Source organism: Ranitomeya imitator, chromosome 3 (genome assembly GCF_032444005.1).
Source record: "Ranitomeya imitator isolate aRanImi1 chromosome 3, aRanImi1.pri, whole genome shotgun sequence".
Lineage (NCBI taxonomy): Eukaryota > Metazoa > Chordata > Amphibia > Anura > Dendrobatidae > Ranitomeya > Ranitomeya imitator.
The window spans coordinates 388544969-388568666 of NC_091284.1; the positions used below are offsets into that span (position 1 = coordinate 388544969).

The window sequence follows — 23698 nt, forward strand, 5'->3', positions numbered from 1 at the left end:
ACTTATCTAGATGCATACTGAGTACTTTAAACCCCCAGGTGCTTCACAGAAGTTTATAATGCAGAGCCATGAAAATAAAAAATAATTTTTCTTTTCTCAAAAATGATTTTTTAGCCTGGAATTTCCTATTTTGCCAATGGTAATAGGAGAAATTGGACCACAAATGTTGTTGTCCAGTTTGTCCTGAGTACGCAGATACCCCATATGTGGGGGTAAACCACTGTTTGGGCGCACGGCAGGGCTCAGAAGGGAAGGCACGCCATTTGGCTTTTTAAATGGAAAATTAGCTCCAATCATTAGCGGACACCATGTCGCGTTTGGAGAGCCCCTATGTGCCTAAACATTGGAGATCCCCCACAAATGACCCCATTTTGGATACTAGACCCCCAAAGGAACTAATCTAGATGTGTGGTGAGCACTTTGAACCCTCAAGTGCTTCACAGAAGTTTATAACGCAGAGCCATGAAAATAAAATAAAAAATTTCTTTTCTCAAAAATGATTTTTTAGCCCGCAATTTTTTATTTTCCCAAGGGTAACAGGAGAAATTTGACCCCAAAAGTTGTTGTCCAGTTTCTCCTGAGTACGCTGATACCCCATATGTGGGGGTAAACCACTGTTTAGGCACATGCTGGGGCTCGGAAGTGAAGTAGTGACGTTTTGAAATGCAGACTTTGATGGAATGCTCTGCAGGCGTCACGTTGCGTTTGCAGAGCCCCTGGTGTGCCTAAACAGTAGAAACCCCCCACAAGTGACCCCATTTTGGAAACTAGACCCCCCAAGGAACTTATCTAGATATGTGCTGAGCACTTTGAACCCCCAAGTGCTTCACAGACGTTTACAACGCAGAGCCGTGAAAATAAAAAATCATTTTTCTTTCCTCAAAAATTATGTTTTAGCAAGCAATTTTTTATTTTCACAAGGGTAACAGGAGAAATTGGACCCCAGTAATTGTTGCGCAGTTTGTCCTGAGTATGCTGGTACCCCATATGTGGGGGTAAACCACTGTTTGGGCACACGTCGGGGCTCGAAGTGAGGGAGCACCATTTGACTTTTTGAATACAAGATTGGCTGGAATCAATGGTGGCGCCATGTTGCGTTTGGAGACCCCCTGATGTGCCTAAACAGTGGAAACCCCTCAATTCTAACTCCAACACACCCCTAAACCTTATCCCAACTGTAGCCGTAACCCTAATCACAACCCTAACCCCAACACACCCCTAACCACAACCCTAATTCCAACCCAACCCTAACCCTAAGGCTATGTGCCAACGTTGTGGATTCGTATGAGATTTTTCAGCACCATTTTTGAAAAATGCGCAGGTAAAAGGCACTGCGTTTTACCTGCGGATTTACCGCGGATTGCCAGTGTTTTTTGTGCGGATTTCACCTGTGGATTCCTATTGAGGAACAGGTGTAAAACGCTGCGGAATCCGCACAAAGAATTGACATGCTGCGGAAAATACAACACAGCGTTTCCGCGCGGTATTTTCCGCACCATGGGCACAGCGGATTTGGTTTTCCATATGTTTACATGGTACTGTAAACCTGATGGAACACTGCTGCGGATCCGCAGCGGCCAATCCGCAGCCAAATCCGCACCGTGTGCACATAGTCTAATTCTAAAGGTATGTGCACACGCTGCGGAAAACGCTGCGGATCCGCAGCAGTTTCCCATGAGTTTACAATTCAATGTAAACCTATGGGAAACAAAAATCTCTGTACACATGCTGCAGAAAAACAGCACGGAAACGCAGCAGTTTACATTCTGCAGCATGTCTCTTCTTTCTGCGGATTCCGCAGCGGTTTTACAACTGCTCCAATAGAAAATCGCAGTTGTAAAACTGCAGTGAAATGCGCAGAAAAACCGCGGTAAATCCACAGCGGTTTAGCACTGCGGATTTATCAAATCCTCTGCGGAAAAATCCGCAGAGGACCAGAATACGTGTGCACATCCCTAACCCTACCCCTACCCCTAACCCTACCCCTAACCATACCCCTAACCCTACCCCTAACCCTACCCCTAGTTCTAACTCCAACCTTAGTGAAAAAAAAAAAATTCTTTATTTTTTTTATTGTCCCTACCTATGGGTGACAAAGGGGGGGGGGGTTATTTACTATTTTTTTATTTTGATCACTGAGATAGGTTATATCTCAGTGATCAAAATTCACTCTGGAACGAATCTGCCGGCCGGCAGATTCGGCGGGCGCACTGCACATGCGCCCGCCATTTTGGAAGATGGCGGCGCCCAGGAAAGAAGACGGACACCGGCAGGCTCGGTAAGTATAAGGGGGGGGAGATCAGGGCACGGGGGGGCGTCGGAGCACGGGGGGGAGGCGTCGGAGCACGGGGTGGGGGGCGTCGGAGCACGGATGAGGATCGGTGTGCGTGCGGGTGGATTGGAGCACGGGGTGGGGGATCGCTGTGCAGGGGGGGGGTGATCGGAGCACGGGGGGGATCGCTGTGCGGGGGGTGATCGGAGTGCGGGGGGGTTGACTGGAGCACGGGGGGAGCGGACAGGAGGACGGGGGAGCGGAGCACAGGACTGAGGGGAGCGCTGCACAGATCGGGGGGCTGGGGGGGCGATCGGTGGGGTGGGGTGGGGGCACATTAGTATTTCCAGCCATGGCCGATGATATTGCAGCATCGGCCATGGCTGGATTGTAATATTTCATCAGTTTTTTAGGTGAAATATTACAAATCGCTCTGATTGGCAGTTTCACTTTCAACAGCCAATCAGAGCGATCGTAGCCACGGGGGGGGTGAAGCCACCCCCCCTGGGCTAAACTACCACTCCCCCTGTCCCTGCAGATCGGGTGAAATGGGAGTTAACCCTTTCACCCGATCTGCAGGGACGCGATCTTTCTGTGACACGGGTCGGATTGGCACCGACTTTCATGACGCATACGCTGTGTCACAGGTCGGGAAGGGGTTAATTAACCAACCATGCAAAACGCACTGGGGGCTGCAACCCTCAGCTCCAGCAAGGCTGGTTATCAAGAATAGAGGGGTCCCCACGCTGTTTTTTTAAAATTATTTAAATTTTAAAAAAAACGGGGGTCCCCCCCTTCCCATTTTTGACAACCGGCCTTGCTAAAGCTCACAGCTTTCTCAGGCTGGTAAGAGGCTATTGATATAGCCTCCCTCCTCCACCTTCAGCTGCCCAGAAAAGGTGCATCTATTAGATGCTCAAATTCTGGCGCTTTACCCGGCTCTTCCCGCTTGCCCTGTAGCGGTGGCAAGTGGGATTCATATTTGTGGGGTTTATGTCACCTTTGTTTTGCCAGGTGACATCAAGCCCACGGCTTAGTAATGGAGAGGTGTCCCCACCTGCTGTCATCGTTCTGACTTTAATATAATGCTCATCCTTCTCCTCTGCTGGCGCCGATCTCCGGCAGAGCAGGGTAGAATGATGAGAGCCGTCTTCAGCACCTGCCGCCAGGGAACAGCGCTTACTGTAGCGCTTCTTCCCCGGTACCGATGCGTGTCACACGGATGACATCAATTTGTGTTCTCAGTGTGCACGTGTGCGGGATGTTTTGCTGCCCGTGCTGACATTAAAAAACAGACATGTCTACGTGGGGGACACACAGCCTGTGGAAACACACTGACATGCACAGACCCATTCATTTGAATGGGTCTGTGTGTGTCTTTGTCTCTGGTACGTGTGAAAACTGTCACCACACGTACCGGAGACACGGATGTGTGAAAGAGGCCTAAAGGGAGATTTCAAGAACTCTTTAATGGGCTTATTCCCTCATTTATCCATCAGTTTTGCAGGTAAAAGATCTATCTGATTCCAGTTGATCCATTTGAAATTGGAAGCTGTTGTGAACCCACATTATGTGGTCAAACGTGCTCTCAATGGAAGATACAGTCTGAATATAATCCTTCAGAGAGCTTGCAGAAATGTTAGGAGTAGCCAAATCAACAGTTGTTTTTTTTTTGTATGTTTTGCAAAAAAAAAAAAGTGAGCTTGGGAACTCAAAGTGCTGGACGTCTACAGAAGACAACAATGATGGATGATGGCAGAATCATTTCTATGGTGAAGAAAAAGCCATTCATAACATCCACCCAAGTGAAGAGCACTCTCCAGGAAGTTTGTGCTTCAATATCCAAGAGTATCATAAAGAAAAAACTTCATGAGAGCAAATACAGAAGGTTCACCACATAGTGCAAACCATTAATCAGCCTTAAAAATTCCAGATTAGACTTTGCCAAAAAAATCTAAAGAAGGCTGCCCAGTCTTGGAAAACCATTCTTTAGACGGTTGAAACTAAAATCAACCTGTACCAGAATGATGGAGAAGGCTTGTAACGTGTTGCTCATGATTCAAGTCACACCACAACCTCTGTAAAACATGGTGGAGGCAGTGTGATGGCACAGACATACATTTCTTCCAGTGGCACTGGGTCACTAGTGCTTATTGATGATGTGACTGAGGATAGAAGCAGCCGGATGAATTCTGAAGTGTACAGGGCTATACTTTTTGTGAAGCCATTGTAATGGATACTGTGTGTATTCTACCATAGTGAATTAGAATTGGTGATAATGACCCTCCAGTTTACAGCCAGCTTGGATCTTTCAGCTTTTTGTTGGAGACCTAAATTGATTGGATATTGAGAACTTATCTTGGGGCTAGATCATCAATATATTTTGACGCAACAACCCCTTTAAGAAAAGAATCATTAGAGCAGGGGTCCTCAACTTGTAGCTCATGTGGCCTGCGGTCCCATGAATTGTGGCTCGTGGCAGTCTCCATGCTTGTTTCATTAGTTTCAGGTCTAGCAAACCGGTATGAAGAGCACATATCAAAATGGTGAATTCTGTGACTTGTCCTGCAGAGAAGAGCAGTTCGGGGTGCACATACTCTATTCTTGGGGGTTTAGAGAGAATTTGAGCATGGTTCGCTGGAGACTGGATCATGAACTTGTCAGAGAAGGTGCTTGAAGATGAATGCGACAGTTTGTTGGAGAATACTGAATGGGGGTATTGTGGGAACCCCTGGATTTTGGTATTATGTCAAGGTGATTTATATGAAAAAGCTTTGGCTATCATTTTACCTGTAATGGGGGCTTTGGTTGCCTTTACTGTGAGGGGGATGAGAGCTGAATGTGGTTCTCAAGGTCAGAAAGGTTGGGGATCACTTGATTAGGCAGTGCATTTGTTCAAAATTCTAATATCTGTATATCCGTTTTCACCAGACGTATGGCATAAAATTGTTTGGAATGCCCTAAATATTGTGCAACTCATAGTTGAGCAAAAAAAGTCTTTGGTGTTATGTTGATCCTACCCAACTCTGACAACTTTTTGTAAAACTGGTTGTCCTTTCTTAGGTGGTCAGTGGCTGTGTGACTGGCAAGTTTTTCTCTGTTGTAACCTCCTTTTTTTAATGTTCTTTTATGATTTAGATGATCAGCGCTGAAGCTCCTGTACTATTTGCTAAAGCTGCCCAGATTTTTATAACGGAGCTGACCCTGCGTGCCTGGATTCACACAGAAGACAACAAAAGGAGAACATTGCAGGTAGTGATGCTGGTGTGCTTTTAGGCCTTCACGGGAACCGTCAGCTCTTAGATATTATTGTCCAATTGAACTTCTCAACAAAGGCGCAAATAATTGTACTCAGTCAGCTGTAGCTGACATTTATAGTGGGAGGCTATCCCACCTACTCTATTCATAAAGATTTATCTCATGTTGGCTAACAAATAAACCTCCATGACAAGAGATGGACCAGCCATGCTTAAAACCAGGGTTCCGCAGTGAGTGATTTCCGACTACTTTATCTCTCTATGCTCTGATTTCATTTTTGGTGGGTAAAACAATGTCATTCAGACATTAACTAAGGCTGCAGTTATGCTGCCCGACCATTGCTGCTTTAAACGACTGCTACGTAAGTCAATCTGCGGTCGTTTAATGGCCTATGTAGTTAAGCCAACTGCACTTCCAATCACACAGAACGATTGTTAGTAGATATGTACATACAGCATACATTTTATCACCGCATTACGTATCCAGGATGATGCTGAGTGATCATTTCAAAACTAGGTTAAAAATTAATTAGAACAATAGATTTGCTCCATTGACTGATAGACAGGCGGTTTTACAATGGCCAATTATTAGGGAGTGCGGATTACCCCTCTATCGGTCTGTGTAAATGCAACATGAGGAAGGTGGTGATTTTGTATTTATTTTTTATAAAGCTGAAGTCCATACATTTCTAATAACTACCCAAAACTAGCTCCGACTCCAGTCCTGATGCAAAGTGCATGTTTAGTAAATGTATTGCTAGACGCTCTACATATCTTGCAGTCCAATCCAATATGCTGTTCCCAATAAGACCCTGTTAGCATGCTTATCTCCTAGAGCTTAAGAAAAGGAAACTCTCATGTAAAAAAAAGAAAAAAAGCTAGCAACCTGCAGATATGGGGTTAATAGTGTTCTAAAGCCTTGCTTGATGCCACATTGAAAGCCCGGTTGCCAGGAGGAAATGAGATTTATTCCTCCCAGCCCACTCTGGCTTTCATTCATGGAGGTGCAGCCGCTTTCAGTCACCTTCTAGTATACAGTGAGCAGTAGCTGTAACCACGCCCCGACACTGACTGACAGCCGGCTCCGCAGTGTATCACTACAAATCCACCTGGTGGTTAGAGCCGCTGCTCACTATGTACTGAGCGGTGACTGAAGCTGCGCCGGTCGCACTTCTATGACAGAAAGCCAGAGGCTGTAGAGAGAAATAATTTCCTCCTAGCAGGCGGGATTTCAGTGCAGGACTTAAGAACGCTGTTAGCCTGCAGATTAACCCTATATCTGCAGATCTATAACGTTTTTTTTTTTTAATTATTTACATAAGTTTCCCTTTAAATAAAAGTTTAATCCAAAAAAAAGTCGATGTCCTTGAACCGTTTCTACGAATAATATATTTGCTGTCTGTTTTCTTAGAGGAACGACATTGCTATGGCAATAACAAAATTTGACCAGTTTGATTTCCTTATCGACATTGTACCCCGGGATGAGCTAAAGCCTCCAAAACGTCAGGTAGGTCTCTTCCTGCAAATGCTGAATCTGTACAGTCATGGCCAGAAGTTTTGAGAATGACACCAAAATTATATTTTCACATGATCTGCTGCCCTCTGGTTTTTATTAGTGTTTGTCTGATGTTTATATCACATACAGAAATATAATTGCAATCATATTATGAGTACCAATAGGTTATATTGACAGTTAGAATGAGTTAATGCAGCAAGTCAATATTTGCAGTGTTGACCCTTCTTCAAGACCTCTGCAATTCTCCCTGGCATGCTCTCAATCAACTTCTGGACCAAATCCTGACTGATAGCAGTCCATTCTTGCATAATCAATGCTTGCATTTTGCCAGAATTTGTTGGTTTTTGTTTGTCCACCCGTCTCTTGATGATTGACCACAAGTTCTCAATGGATTTAAGATCTGGGGAGTTTCCAGGCCATGGACTCCAAATCTCTCTGTTTTGTTCCATGAGCCATTTAGTTATCACCTTTGCTTTATGGCAAGGTGCTCCATCATGCTGGAAAAGGCATTGTTGGGCGCCAAACTGCTCTTGGACGGTTGGGAGAAGTTGCTCTTGGAGGACATTCTGGTACCATTCTTTATTCATGGCTGTGTTTTAGGCAAGACTGTGAGTGAGCCGATTCCCTTGGCTGAGAAGCAACCCCACACATGAATGGTTTCAGGATGCTTTACAGTTGGCATGAGACAAGACTGGTGGGAGCGCTCACCTCTTCTTCTCCGAATAAGCTGTTTTCCAGATGTCCCAAACAATCAAAAAGGGGATTCTTCAGAGAAAATGACTTTACCCCAGTCCTCAGCAGTCCACTCCCTGTACCTTTTGCAGAATATCAGTCGGTCCCTGATGTTTTTTCTGGAGAGAAGTGGCTTCTTTGCTGCCCTCCTTGAAACCAGGCCTTGCTCAAAGAGTCTCCGCCTCACAGTGCGTGCAGAAGCACTCCCACCAGCCTGCTGCCATTCCTGAGCAAGCTCGGCACTGCTGATAGTCCGATCCCACAGCTGAAACAGTTTTAAGATACGGTCCTGGCGCTTGCTGGTCTTTCTTGGGCGCCCTGGAGCCTTTTTGACAACAATGGAAGCTCTCTCCTTGAAGTTCTTGATGATGCGATAGATTGTTGACTGAGGTGCAATCTTTGTAGCTGCGTTACTCTTCTCTGCCATTTTTGTGCAGTGCAATGATGGCTGCACTTGTTTCTTTAGAGATAACCATGGTTAACTGAAGAGAAACAATGATACCAAGCACCAGCCTCCTTTTTAAAGTGTCCAGTGATGTCATTCTTACTTATGACTGATTGATCGCCAACCCTGTCCTCATCAACACCCACACCTGTGTTAATGGATCAATCACTAAAACGATGTTAGCTGCTCCTTTTAAGGCAGGACTGCAATGATGTTGAAATGTGTTTGGGGGGTTAAAGTTCATTTTCTGGGCAAATATTGACTTTGCAAGTACAGTAATTGCTGTTAAGCTGATCACTCTGACATTCAGGAGTATATGCAAATTGCCATTAGAAAAAATGAAGCAGTAGACTTTAAAAAAATTAATATTTGTCTCATTCTCAAAACTTTTGGCCATGACTGTACAGGCGCCACTTTCTATACAGACAGCACCTCAGCTATCCACTTGAGGAATGTGATATTACTTGCTTCCATCATGTTCACATGTATCAGTAAGATTTACAATTGTTAGATTGCATGTTTAATCCTTTTTGTGGATCCTCAGAGAGCCGCAAACTTCTTATGGAAAATGAGCTACCGTATATACTCGAGCATAAGCCACCCCCCCCCCCCCCCTAATTTTGCAACAAAAAACTGGGAAAACTTATGACTCGAGTGTAAGCTTATGGTGGGAAATGCAGCAGATACCGGTAAATGTCAAAAGTAAAAATAGATACCAAATAAAAGTAAAATTAATTGAGACATCAGTAGGTTAAGTGTTTTTGAGTATCCATATTGAATCAGGAGCCCCATATAATGCTCCATAAAGTTTGATGATCCCATAAGATGTTCTATATTAAAATATGCCCCATATAATCCTGCATAAAGGTTAATAATGGCCCCATAAGATGCTCCATAGACACATTTGCCCAAAATAATGCTGCACAAATGTTGATTATGACCCCGTAAGATGCTCCATACAGACACTTGCTCCATATAATGCTCCACACAGACACTTGCCCCATATAATGCTCCACAAACGTTAATTATGGCCCCATAAGATGCTCCATAAAGATATTTGCCCCATATAGTGCTGCACAAACGTTATGGCCCCATAAGATGCTCTCTACAGACACTTGCCCCATTATAATGCTGCACAAACGTTATGGCCCCATAAGATGCTCTCTACAGACACTTGCCCCATTATAATGCTGCACAAACGTTATGGCCCCATAAGATGCTCTCTACAGACACTTGCCCCATTATAATGCTGCACAAACGTTATGGCCCCATAAGATGCTCTCTACAGACACTTGCCCCATTATAATGCTGCACAAACGTTATGGCCCCATAAGATGCTCCATACAGACACTTGCCCCATTATAATGCTGCACAAACGTTATAACCCCATAAGAGAGCACCTTACAGACACTTGCCCCATATAATGTTGCACAAACGTTATGGCCCCATAAGATGCTCCATACAGACACTTGCCCCATTATAGTGCTGCACAAACGTTATGGCCCCATAAGATGCTCCATACAGACACTTGCCCCATTATAGTGCTGCACAAACGTTATGGCCCCATAAGATGCTACATACAGACACTTGCCCCATATAATGTTGCACAAACGTTATGGCCCCACAAGATGCTCCATACAGACACTTGCCCCATATAGTGCTGCACAAACGTTATGGCCCCACAAGATGCTCCATACAGACACTTGCCCCGTTATAGTGCTGCACAAACATTATGACCCCATAAGAGAGCACCTTACAGACACTTGCCCCATTTTCTGTTGCTGCGATAAAAAAAAAAAAATCACATACTCACTTCTCCGTCGCTCAGTCCCCCGGCACTTTCAATATTCACCTGACTTCGTTCCGGTGCCGTTCCATCTTCAGCGTCTTCAGCACTGACGTTGAGGCAGAGGGCGCAAACTAACCACGTCACTGCGCCCTCTTACCTGAGCGTCACTGCAGAAGTCGCTGAAGATGGAGCGGCGGCTGGAACGAGGAGCAGGTGAATGTCGCGCAGCGCTCCCCTCCCCGTTATACTCACCTGCTCCTGGCACGGTGCAGTCCCTCCTTCCCCAGCGCTGTAGCTTCTTCCTGTACTGAGCGGTCACCGTTGCCGCTCATTACAGTAATGAATATGCGACTCCACCCCTAAGGGAGGTGGAGCAGCATATTCATTACTGTAATGAGCGGTACCATGTGACTGCTCAGTACAGGAAGAAGCTGGGGAGCCAGGGACGTGCAGGGACCGTGCCAGGAGTAGGTGAGTATAATTAGACAGCCCCCGCTCCCCCTCCCCTGCTGACCCCTGGGTATGACTTGAGTATAAGCCGAGAGGGGGACTTTCAGCCCCCAAAAAATGGACTGAAAACCTCGGCTTATACTCGAGTATATACGGTATGTGGATTTTGCTCCCCATCTGAGAACAGCATAATGTAGGGGCAGAGACCCTGTTTCCAGCTGTGTCACTTACTAGTCTGCATTCTGTCATTTTGATCAAATCACTGTTTTATGTGTAGCAGATAACTGAATGCTGACCTCTGTTTAACGCTGCTCACACTACTAAATAGCAACTTTCTGCCTATGCGCAGTCTACACACATTGGGGATGAAGTTATACGGACCTCATGAATTTGATTGACTCCCATTAGAGGAGCAGTATACCTGCTACCATGTTACCTTCTGCTGATTAACAGTGATTTTATAAAAACTACACTAAGCAGCTCAGCAAGTGAGCCATCCCTGGAATCAGGGTCTCTGCATCTACATTACACTGCTCTAGGATTAGGTGGCAAAATCCTGGAGACAGATTCCCCTTGATGGCTAAGAGAACTTTGCTTGATCAAACAAAGCCCGGCATCTTTTAGACATTGTAATAATGTAATCCTAAAAGCATTGTGTTTCTTCGTGCAGGATCTGCTGGCTAATTTTGAAAAAAAAAAGCCATCTTTATCCCAATATACCAACGATGTCTTTGACGCATGAACATACATCATGTATCATGATTCTTCTTCATGAAGCTCTGCTCGGTCTTCCTTGATTGCCAGCATTTGGCTTTGTAGGAGCAGGCTCTGTCTCCTTTCGCCCAAGCGCAGAAACCCCCTTCTACAGTTTCCGCTTCCCATTCTGTGCAGGCATGGTTACTGGCAGCACTTGTGTAATATTGTAGTAGACACGCTGCTAGCTCCTGCCTAGACAAGCGCTGTCAATCAAGGACGGCTGCAGAAGGAGGGGGGATGTACTGTTAACCACTTGGCTTTTCTGCTTTTGGACTAAAACATTTTGTCCTTGAAGACCATTTTTCTTGACTCTTATACTGAGCAATTAAGTTGCAGATTTGTTACCTAGTATCTGCACCTCCTAGCTTGTCATGTTGTGGTTTCTAAAAGTAGAATTGGATTCCAAATAATATTTGAGCACAGTAAGACCCGAAAGACTTAGCGCCCGAGTTGGATTACTACTGTTTCAGCTCCGCGTTCTCCAGGCAGTCTCAGCTGCTGTAAACATCCTTGACTGGAAGCTATGAAGCTATGGAATAAAGCTTTCAGTCGGATGTTTACAGCTGTTGGCTGCTGCACTCCTCTTGCCAAGGATAATGGGTGAAATATAAGTGGGGAACCCTCGACCTAACTACCTGTCAATGGTCCAAGGAGGTGAGAAAAAAATCGATACTCCCAGACCAGTAATCGGCTTTGTGTTCCTCAACTGTTTCCTAGGATCAACTTCTAGGGGACTGCTGCCAATCTGCGGTCTGGTTCATATCTTGTAAGAGCCAGAAAAAATTATTTATCATTATTTTTTTTTTTAATTAATTTGGTGTGGGAACGAGATGACGTTAGATGGTTGGAATAGCAAATGCAGAGCTGCACCTTTTTTTTTTTTTTTTTTTTTTTTTTTTTTTTTTTAGTTATTAGACAGATTATGGTTGTGATGAGGGTACATGTTGGAGTCGGCGGCGCCCAATTCACTAAGAGGGACATGATTGGAGTAACACGCGCCCACAACTTCTCCGATTTTGGCAGCATTGGGTGTAAGTGGTGTGAAGGAAAAAATAAAAGTCGCTAAATTTTTGCACAGCCTCAAGTTACACAAAAATATTGCAACTTGTCAGTGTTTTAGGGTATGTGCGCACGTCAGGATTTCTTGCAGAAATTTTCCTGACAAAAACCGGACATTTCTGCTAGAAATCCGCATGCGTTTTTGGTGCGTTCTTTCCCAAATGCATAGAATAGCTGGAAAAACGCAGAAAATCCGCAAAATTAATGAACATGCTGCTTTTTTTTTTTTTTTTTTTTTTTTTTTACCGCGATGCGTTTTTTTTTGCGGAAAAAAATGCATCATGTGCACAAAACATGCAGGATGCATAAAGTATGCGTTTTTAATGAGTTTTTATAGCGTTTTTACCGCGGAAAAAACGCGAAAAAACCTGAACGTGTGCACATAGCCTTACTTCCGTTTCTGGCACTTACGCTTTTTGATAAATCAAAGTCTTTATAGCCTTCAAAAAATGTTAGGGGATTTGTAAAGCAAATTTGTTACTTCTTGGCAGACTTGAAGAAAGTTTAAGTCGGAGTTCAGCAGATGACACGCAATCACACACACACGCCACAATTTTGGCATAAAGTGTACAAGAAACCATCCTCTTTTTTTTTTTTTTTTTTTTTTTTTCAACCCATTAGATGCCAACTACTTTGCTAATATCTCCAACAGGTGAAATTTAAAAAAAAAAAAACTAAACCAAATATATATTAATGTGTGTCCAGTTCAACATGAATAATTTGGTAAAAATCCCTGTTTAATGTACCGTAATTGCTTTTCCCCGGTTTGTGTTTACAGAGCTTCTTTGTGGCTTCACTGTAGCATAGTTTGTGTAAGGCTTCTTTTACACTTACCGGGGTTTTTGCGGCCCGTTACTGTGTGCCGTATCGTCACAATTTTCAAGGTCTGCTGCAATAATGGACCGCAAAACCGAAAGTAACGGTGCACCACAAAAACAACCTTCCGTTTTTGTGGCCACATTGATTTACAATGGGGGCCGTGTCAGTAAGCTGTGAAAAAGATTGCGCATGCCCTTTTTGCGGCCCCATTGAAATCTATTGGGGGTCGCAAAATCGCGGCAAGTGTAAAAGAAGCCTAAGGCAAAAATAAACCTCTGCCGATAATGCTACCTTTTCTGCAACCTTCTGGCAGTCGACTTTCTTCCGGCAGTAAGACTTTGGTGTGTAGCATCTCTTCCACCTTGCCCCTTATTTCTGAACAACCTAACCAGACACAATGGGGACCTTTGTGAAAAATGTTTAGGTATCTGCCAGCTGAGCGGATGAGAGGAAAGGTAACGGATATATCAAATCCTTGTTCTGTTGGAGAACGGGCGCTCTAAGGTTTTCATGGAGTGAAAGCCGTGTGCAGGGTCTGTAAACATCCTACACTCTCAGCTGTGAATATGATGTGGCTGGGAGAAGGGTGTTTACTCCCCCAGCCATGGAATAACCGTCAGCAGATAGAGATGGAGAAGATGAGAATGTTCACTAGAAACGAGCTGTTACTTGAAGCGAGTACACTTACCGGTAATACATGGACCACGTTAAAGGAAACCTGGCCCTCCATTCAATCTTTTCCTTGAAACACTCCGGCGTCATTTAGAAGAACACATTGGGCCCGATTCATCAGAGCTCTACCCCAGTATTCTGATGTAGCTTTGAAAAGTCATAATTTTGGTGCAACTTTAAGCTGCGCTAAAATGATGTGAGTCTTGATGTTGTTATGCCTTTTTTTTCCAAGCTCCAACATAGTGGGCGTAGCTGGGGCTGGGCGGGTGAATTGCGACCGGCACTCCAGGAAGGACTGGAGTAGAATTTGTGGCGTGGTGCACACATCTCGTCTAGCATTCCTGTGGAATGTGTGCATTAGTATTTCTCATGAATTGAGAACATAGAACACCATTGCATCTCCTCACCAAGATCGGTGTGAACAATGCCGGTATTGGTGAATTGGGCCCCTAGTGTGAAGAGTGCACCACTTCTACCTGCACCACTTTAGTTTATTTCTTTCATGTATGTATATAGTCCTGTTAGTCACCTGGAGTGGAGCTTGGAGACGCTGACAAGGGGCTTCATCAGAGAAATTATTAAAACATGTGAAACGTTTGTGGTATAGCTTATTAATTTTATTTTTTTTATCGAATGGATTAGGAAGAGGTTCGGCAAGCCGTGACCCCAGCAGAACCTGTCCAGTACTACTTTACATTGGCGCAACAACCAGCGGCTGTGCAAGTCCAGGGGCAAGCGGCTGGACAGCAGACTACTACTTCTACCACTCTCCAGCCTGGCCAGATTATTATTGCCCAGCCACAGCAAGGACAGGTCAGATGAATATGGTTACGCCTACATGTTTGCTACGTCTCTTACCCTTATTTCAGATGGCTTGAATGAAATGGACATTTCATGAATTGTAAACTAGAATTAAAAATTGGTATTATAACTCTATCAGATCTTAGTTGAGGAGGAACAGTGCAAAGGAAAGTAATGCTTGCTTGTATCTACCCACTTGTTGGACCTATTGTTCCAAATTTTCCCTAGTTTATAGTTATATGTAGGGCTGTGGAGTCGGTTAGCCAAACCTGACTTCACAGCACTGGTCACTGCTGACATATGTACATAAAGTGCAGCACAGATTCATCTCTACTAAAATCCGAGATTCTTTGATCAGAAACAGAACAAACATTTATAGGACATTTCAGAACTTTCCCAAATTCTTAGAAAAACTTTAACAGCACATCCTGCACTGAACTACTGAACCCAATTTATTATATATTTTCGCTGTCTGACTACGACTCCACAGCCCTGGTTATATGTACAACTACATGGTGGCCCGATTCTAACGCATTGGGTGTTCTAGAATATGCATGTCCACGTAGTATATTACACAGCCCACGTAGTATATTGCCCAGTCACATACTATATTGCCCAGTCACGTAGTATATTGCCCAGCCATGTAGTATATTGCCCAGCCACATGCTATATTGCCCAGTCACGTAGTATATTGCCCAGCCACGTAGTATATTGCCCAGCCATGTAGTATATTGCCCAGCCACGTAGTATATTGCCCAGCCACGTAGTATATTGCCCAGCCACGTAGTATATTGCCCAGCCACGTAGTATATTGCCCAGCCACGTAGTATATTGCCCAGCCACGTAGTATATTGCCCAGCGACGTAGTATATTGCCCAGCCACGTAGTATATTGCCCAGTCAGGTGGTGTATTGCCCAGAGCCACGTGGTGTATTGCCCAGAGCCACGTGGTGTATTGCCCAGAGCCACGTGGTGTATTGCCCAGAGCCACGTAGTGTATTGCCCAGAGCCACGTATGTAACAGGTTAAAAAATAAAAAAGAAACATACTCGCCATCCGAAGAGCCTGTTGTAGTTCCGGCGCTTGTGAGCGGTGTCCGGTCCCAGGATTGGTATGAGCGCAGGACCTTCCATGACGTTGCGGTCACATAACCGTGACGTCGTGGTCACATGACCGTGACGTCATGGAAGGTCATTCTCCCATAGCAGCTTCGGAAGCGGAACCTGCCACTTGCAGTGCCGAGGAGAGGAGGCGACGGCAGAAGGTGAGAATAAGGGTTTTTTTTTTTTATTATTATTATTATTATTTTTAACATTAGATCGTTTTACTATTGATGCCACATACGCAACACCAATAGTAAAAAGTTTAGGACACACAGGGTTAATAGCGACTGTAACTGAGTGCGTTACCCGCGGCATAACGCGGTCCGTTACCACCGGCTTTAACCCTGTGTTAGCGGTGACCGGAGGGGAGTATGCGGGCGACAGGCACTGACTGCGGGGAGTAAGGAGCGGCCATTTTCTTCCGGACTGTGCCCGTTGCTGATTGGTCGCGGCAGCCATGACAGGCAGCTGCCGAGACCAGTCAGCGAATGAATAACCGTGACAGACAGAAGGACAGACAGACGGAAGTGACCCTTAGACAATTATATAGTAGATATTCACTTGTAGGTTTGTTGGGTTTAGCTGGAGCTGCATGTCTACTTTCAGTCAAAGATCGCTATGTGCTGCTGATGCCTCTTCCATGTAGCACCTGCATGTGGCAATTTTTGACCATGTGACTTGTCTTGAAGCTAAAATTGCAGTGTAGCCCAAGCCTAATGCTCCTCTTCCATTTGGGTATTTCCTTTATAGAATGCACCAGTGACCATGCAGGTGGGAGAAGGCCAGCAAGTACAGATTGTCCAGGCCCAGCCTCAAGGTCAGAACCAGCAAGGTCAAAGTGGAACAGGACAAACCATGCAAGTTATGCAGCAGATAATCACCAACACTGGAGAGATCCAGCAGATTCCGGTATGTACTGCTTTTCCTATAGTTTATCTTGTTAGTTGCAGATTCAAAAGGTTTGTTCTTCAGTATTAAAACCAGTAAATGCTTTGCATGGACGAGGTCCACTTGTATGTTCATCATAAAATAACCTGAATTTTTTTATTATGTTTAATCACTATGACCCCAATTCATCAAGACCGGCATTGTCCATATCTGGTGTAACACTTTTTCTCTCGGGCCCTTCGTATTAATAGTTACCCATTTGGTCAGGATGCTTTATGCAATGCCTCGTTTGAGTATTGGATGGCAAGAAAGATGAAAAATCTCAGCCTATGCTATAGTTTTTCATGCTTTTTAGCTTGATCTTTAAATGTGTCTGTATGTAAGTTTAAAGGGCAGAATATTAAGAGATCCAATATTGAATCTATATTGGACTACCTAGACACCGAATGGCAGAAATAAAGTACACTTGTAAATGAAGCGCTCACTATGTATGTGCGGGCATTATCCTGTCAACACCTGCTGCCCATAGGCTATTGGCATCTGTTTAATAGATGGTATTATTCAGAAGTGGCAATGTTTATGCCTGTAAACCCAGCATATTTACTTCTTCCCAGCTAGTAAGTGATGCCAGCTACTAGTGCTAGCATGTCCTGTATGGAATCATGTATTACCGGAGATCCTGCGACTACTAGTATGTGCACGGATTGTCAGGAAACGGGCTGAAAATCATACACACATTGTGCTATGCTCCTCCACATCATGTTATGCCTTATTCCCACCGCCAGTATTTTTTGATTAATATTTGCAAACCAAAAAACACAAAACAGGAGTGACTGTTGTGAAGAAATAGTGACCTGTAAATAAGGCAGTAGAGAGGTGTGTGCAGGCCATAGAAACCTAGAATATGGATTGTCTTTGACATTCTGCTTCTTGTTGGCTTCTGATTCCCTCTTATTTTGTAGGTGCAGCTGAACACCGGGCAGCTTCAGTACATACGTCTTGCTCAGCCAGTGTCTGGAACACAGGTTGTGCAGGGACAGATTCAGACCCTAACGGCCAATGCACAGCAGGTAATTTTTACTTTACATTTGCCTCACTTAAGAAACCAAGAGGGAAACTGACAAAAGGCCAAAATGGTTATAAATATCATGCTTTATTAGATCAAGATATAAGTGCACATAGGGGGAGGGGAAACAACCAGAAAAAAGGGGGCGCAAATCAGTGTGAACCTTGATAAAGAGGTATGTAAAAAAACACAATATACACAAATCCAAGGTATAATGAATCAAAGGTACGCTTATAGTTAATAGAGGATTGTTATTGCAGCAAAAAAGTCATCAAATATGTAAAGATGACAACATAAAATGAAGTAGCATAGTAAAGATTTCCAGTATTTTAAACCATGAGGTAGTATGTTGGCACTGTTTGTGCCTCCAAAGTATAGGATATAGTGCATGGATACCTGGAAGGAAAGTGGGCCCCTGGTATATATAGTGTGGCTAGGTAATATACTATGAAGGTAGGTAATGTAAATATTCTAAATATATGTACCTGGGTAGAAGCCAATGGTCACAGAAATGAGCCCACCCCGACTCACGTTTTCGCGGCTGCCTTTATCTCTCTAGATATTTGAAAATCCTTTTATCCGCACTAATAGTCCTCTGTTAACTATACGTGTATTCTGTGATACCTTGGATTCATTATACTTGGTGTATTTTGTGGTTTGTTTGGGTTTTTTATATGCATGTTGATCGTAGTACACACTTTGATTTACGTCACCTTTTTTCTGGTTGTTTCCCCTACCCTATGTGCACCTATATTTTGATCTAATAAAGCTTGACATATTTACCATCATATTAACCTTTTATCAATTTCTCTCTTGGTTTCTCATGTTTTCATTACCATTTGGTTATCGTATAGAGGATATATATTTATATGCACCTTTTATTTTTTGTGTGATAAGGAGATTCTATTGACATAATTTATGCATGTGCATCATTGAATTATTATTATTTTTTTCTTCCAATTTGCCGAAGTGTTGGTGATGTGGTTTTTAATTGCTATTTTACATAATTTCTATGTTGTGGGTCTCTAGAATATAAATTTCAGAGCATATCGGCTTTAGTAGGATACTGTGACTTGCACCATATTTCTCAAGTGTTTTAGACATTGTATTTTTTTCACTTTGCTTGACAATGAAATGGGACTTGTGATGCAATGAACTATTTTGGTAAATTTGGCACATTTTAAGAATGCCAAGTCTATGATATCAATATTTATTTTTTTTTATCTTAAATATGCTTTATAAACATGAACAGATAATCATGCTTTAAATGAGTTGTCCAATGGGGATTTGTTTGCTAAGAGTGGAGATCTTTAACAAAATGAAAAGCAATATTCATGTTCAGTCACCCCAGTCCTGTGTCCACAGGTTTCTGCTTATTGGGTCTCATCTTCACACTGGCTGAACAGGCGTTTCTTGCTATTCACTCAGTCGCTGTCTGGGGTGGTTTATTATCCCCTGTGATTAGCTGAGCAGGCATTCTTGTCTGTTGAGACTGTAGACTGTAGATATCCTTAACCCCTTCATGACCCAGCCTATTTTGACCTTAAAGACCTTGCCGTTTTTTGCAATTCTGACCAGTGTCCCTTTATGAGGTAATAACTCAGGAATGCTTCAACGGATACTAGCGGTTCTGAGATTCTTTTTTCGTGACGTATTGGGCTTCATGTTAGTGGTAAATTTAGGTCAATAAATTCTGCGTTTATTTGTGATAAAAACGGAAATTTGGCGAAAATTTTGAAAATTTCGCAATTTTCACATTTTGAATTTTTATTCTGTTAAACTAGAGAGATATGTGACAGAAAATAGTTAATAAATAACATTTCCCACATGTTTACTTTACATCAGCACAATTTTGGAAACAAAATTTTTTTTTGTTAGGAAGTTATAAGGGTTAAAATTTGACCAGCGATTTGTCATTTTTACAACAAAATTTACAAAACCATTTTTTTTTAGGGACCACCTCACATTTGAAGTCAGTTTGAGGGGTCTATATGGCTGAAAATACACAAAAGTGACACCATTCTAAAAACTGCACCCCTCAAGGTACTCAAAACCACATTCAAGAAGTTTATTAACCCTTCAGGTGCTTCACAGCAGCAGAAGCAACATGGAAGGAAAAAATGAACATTTAACTTTTTAGTTAATTATCTTTTAGCAACAATTTTTTTATTTTCCCAATGGTAAAAGGAGAAACTGAACCACGAAAGTTGTTGTCCAATTTGTCCTGAGTACGCTGATACCTCATATGTGGGGGTAAACCACTGTTTGGGCGCACGGCAGGGCTTGGAAGGGAAGGAGCGCCATTTGACTTTTTGAATGAAAAATTGGCTCCACTCTTTAGCGGACACCATGTCACGTTTGTTGAGCCCCCGTGTGCCTAAAAATTGGCGCTCCCCCACAAGTGACCCCATTTTGGAAACTAGACCCCCCAAGGAACTTATTTAGATGCCTAGTGAACACTTTAAACCCTCAGGTGCTGCACAAATTGATCTGTAAAAATGAAAAAGTACTTTTTTTTTTCACAAAAAAATTCTTTTCGCCTCAATTTTTTCATTTTCACATGGGCAGTAGGATAAAATGGATCATAAAATTTGTTGGGCAATTTCTCCCGAGTACGCCGATACCTCATATGTGGGGGTAAACCACTGTTTGGGCACACGGCAGGGCTCGGAAGGGAAGGCGCGCCATTTGACTTTTTGAATGGAAAATTAGCTCCAATTGTTAGCGGACACCATGTCGCGTTTGGAGAGCCCCTGTGTGCTATGCATTGGAGCTCCCCCACAAGTGACCCCATTTTGGAAACTAGACCCCCCAAGGAACTTATCTAGATGCATATTGAGCACTTTAAACCCCCAGGTGCTTCACAGAAGTTTATAACGCAGAGCCATGAAAATAAAAAATAATTTTTCTTTCCTCAAAAATGATTTTTTTAGCCTGGAATTTCCTATTTTGCCAAGGATAATAGGAGAAATTGGACCCCAAATATTGTTGTCCAGTTTGTCCTGAGTACGCTGATACCCCATATGTGGGGGTAAACCACTGTTTGGGCACATGCCGGGGCTCGGAAGTGAAGTAGTGACATTTTGAAATGCAGACTTTGATGGAATGCTCTGCGGGCGTCACGTTGCGTTTGCAGAGCCCCTGATGTGCCTAAACAGTAGAAACCCCCCACAAGTGACCCCTTTTTGGAAACTAGACCTCCCAAGGAACTTATCTAGATATGTGGTGAGCACTTTGAACCCCCAAGTGCTTCACAGACGTTTACAACGCAGAGCCGTGAAAATAAAAAATCATTTTTCTTTCCTCAAAAATGATGTTTTAGCAAGCATTTCTTTATTTTCACAAGGGTAACAGGAGAAATTGGACCCCAGTAATTGTTGCGCAGTTTGTCCTGAGTATGCTGGTACCCCATATGTGGGGGTAAACCACTGTTTGGGTGCACGTCGGGGCTCGGAAGTGAGGGAGCACCATTTGACTTTTTGAATACGAGATTGGCTGGAGCACGGAGTGGGGGATCGCTGTGCGGGCGGGTGGATCGGAGCAGGGGGGGGGGGGATCGGAGTGCGGGGGGGTTTGATTGGAGCACGGGGGGAGCGGGCAGGAGGACGGGGGAGCGGGGCACAGGACCGAGGGGAGCGGACCACAGATCGGGCGGCTGGGGGGGCGATCGGAGGAGTGGGGTGGGTGCACATTAGTGTGTCCAGCCATGGCCGATGATATTGCAGCATCGGCCATGGCTGGATTGTAATATTTCACCATTTTTTTTAGGTGAAATATTACAAATCGCTCTGATTGGCAGTTTCACTTTCAACAGCCAATCAGAGCGATCGTAGCCACGAGGGGGTGAAGCCACCCCCCCTGGGCTAAACTACCTCTCCCCCTGTCCCTGCAGATCGGGTGAAATGGGAGTTAACCCTTTCACCCGATCTGCAGGGACGCGATCTTTCCATGACGCATATGCTGCGTCATGGGTCGGAATGGCACCGACTTTCATGACGCAGCGTATGCGTCAAAGGTCGGGAAGGGGTTAATACTGGCCATAATCGTTAGATTCTGTGTGTAGTTATTTCTCCCAACTTCCCCCAAACACGGGAGCACGCGGCTTGGCCAATCATCCTTGTTCTCGATGTGAGAGTCGATGGCAGAATCATCTGACAGTGGTTTGTCTCCATGATGAATAAAAGGATCAGTTGGTTGAATTCAAACCGCCCAATCCTGATATCCCTCAACATAATTTTCCAGGGGGGCGTTTGGGAGGCACAGTACATATTGGCCGATATCTTCAGGTTTGGCTGACTTTTATTGAATGTGTTTGGAAACATTTGGGCGAAGCATTTCCTATACTACTCTGAACCTGTTGCAAAAAAAAAAAAAAAAACCTGTTATACTGGGCAACTGCTTTAACAATTCAGGAATATTTACAGCCGGTTAATCCACTGAAATACTTTTTAAATCTTAGAATATAAGAATATACAAAAGTGACTTAATTTGGAACTTAGGTTTCCATTTGGTGAGACTTGTTACTGTGGATCATTGGGAGATTCTTTCGTAAGGCATTGACTCTGTTGGTTAGCTACAGATTCCAAGTTTTAAGGAATGAAGTCCAGATAAAAGTCAAGGTAGATTTTCAGTGACATTCTGCACCTTAGATTCTTGATGTTCTCTGCTAAACCTTTCACTTTGGAAACACAGGCTCCACATTTATTCTCCCCTTCACGACCTTTGACTTATATTTTCGTGTCCCTGCCTTTGATGTGGGCTCCGCACACTAGCACATATCCCCCCCCACCCGCACATGACTGATTGACTTAGTTATCGTGTGCATTAACAGCCCATGGCTCTTAACCAGTTAGATCCAGCTGTCAATCACTTACAGCAGGATTTAACATGTTTTGGCAGGACACATGTCATTAATCGGCCCCGTCATGACAGCCAAGGGGTTTGCTAAAGACCTCCGTGCCTGTCATGACTATACCCCTGTGAACACCGGCTTTCATAGGAGATCATGATTTCTGAAGCACTGCTATGTATGGCTCAGGCAATCAGAAGATTGCAGCATCAGGTCTCCTGAGGGGACTATTAAAGTGTTAAAACAAAAAAAAATACACATTTGCTATTGGTGCATTTGTAAAAGTCCAATCTATCAAAAAATATAATAATCCAATAGGTAAACGGCATAATGAGAAGATAAAATCAAAACTCCAGAGTTACGCGTTTTAGGCTATTACAACATTGCAATAAAATGAAATAAGATACGATCGAAACATCATTATCTGCCCCAGAATTATATCAATAAAAACTTCGGCTCAGAGCGCAAAAAAAAGCCATCGCACAGCTCCAAATCCCAAAGAATGAAACAGTCAAGCGTCTTGGAAAATGGTAACACAATCGAAATTGTTGTTTTTTTTTTTGACAAATTTTGGATTTTTTTTTCCAACATTTAAGTTAACTTATGACTCTTGGAATAAGAAGAGGGGAAAAAAGCGAAAGCACAAAATAGAAGCTCTCAAGGTCATGAATAATTTTTTTTCCCTTATTTTGTCCATCACCATAGCCATATGAGGGCATGTTTTTGGGGAGTGAGTTGTACTTTTGAATGGCACCATCCATTTTCTCATGGGATGCTTTGGAAAGCAGGAAGTACATTCTAAATGTGTTAAAACTGCAAAAAAAAAGCTGCAATTTTACAATTTTTTTTTTTTAATTTACCATGTTCACTATATGGTAAAACTGACCTGGTAATATGATTCTCCAGGTCAATACAAGTACGCACATATCAAACATGTATAGGTATTTTATTTAAAGGGAACCTGTCAGCAGGATGGTGCACAGTAACCTACAGACACTGTCGGGTCAACGCTGTTATACTGATTACAATGATACCTTATTGAAGCAAGTCGTCTTGTGGTTGTTTAATCTTTATTTTCAGATAATGAGATTCTCATGCTTTGGTGTGGGCCTGTGGGGGGAAGCTTTAATGTGATTCTTTGCTTACATATTCATACTGATGGCTTATGACCTGCCTTCTATTTTAGATACTGAATATAATATGTATTGAAAAAAATCACATTCT

The 23698-nt window shown here is 43.4% G+C and overlaps 1 protein-coding gene across 2 annotated transcripts in view; it reads left to right on the forward strand.

The window, feature by feature from the left end:
• The window catches only part of NFYC (nuclear transcription factor Y subunit gamma), a 115870-nt gene that overhangs the window by 88039 nt on the left and 4133 nt on the right, over nucleotides 1–23698 (forward strand). For both annotated transcript variants that reach the window (XM_069756984.1, XM_069756985.1), the window contains exons 4-8: nucleotides 5411–5524; nucleotides 6941–7036; nucleotides 14410–14580; nucleotides 16422–16580; nucleotides 17522–17629. In XM_069756984.1, coding sequence (XP_069613085.1) covers nucleotides 5411–5524; nucleotides 6941–7036; nucleotides 14410–14580; nucleotides 16422–16580; nucleotides 17522–17629 — 648 coding nt within the window. The remainder of the gene's footprint in view (nucleotides 1–5410; nucleotides 5525–6940; nucleotides 7037–14409; nucleotides 14581–16421; nucleotides 16581–17521; nucleotides 17630–23698) is intronic.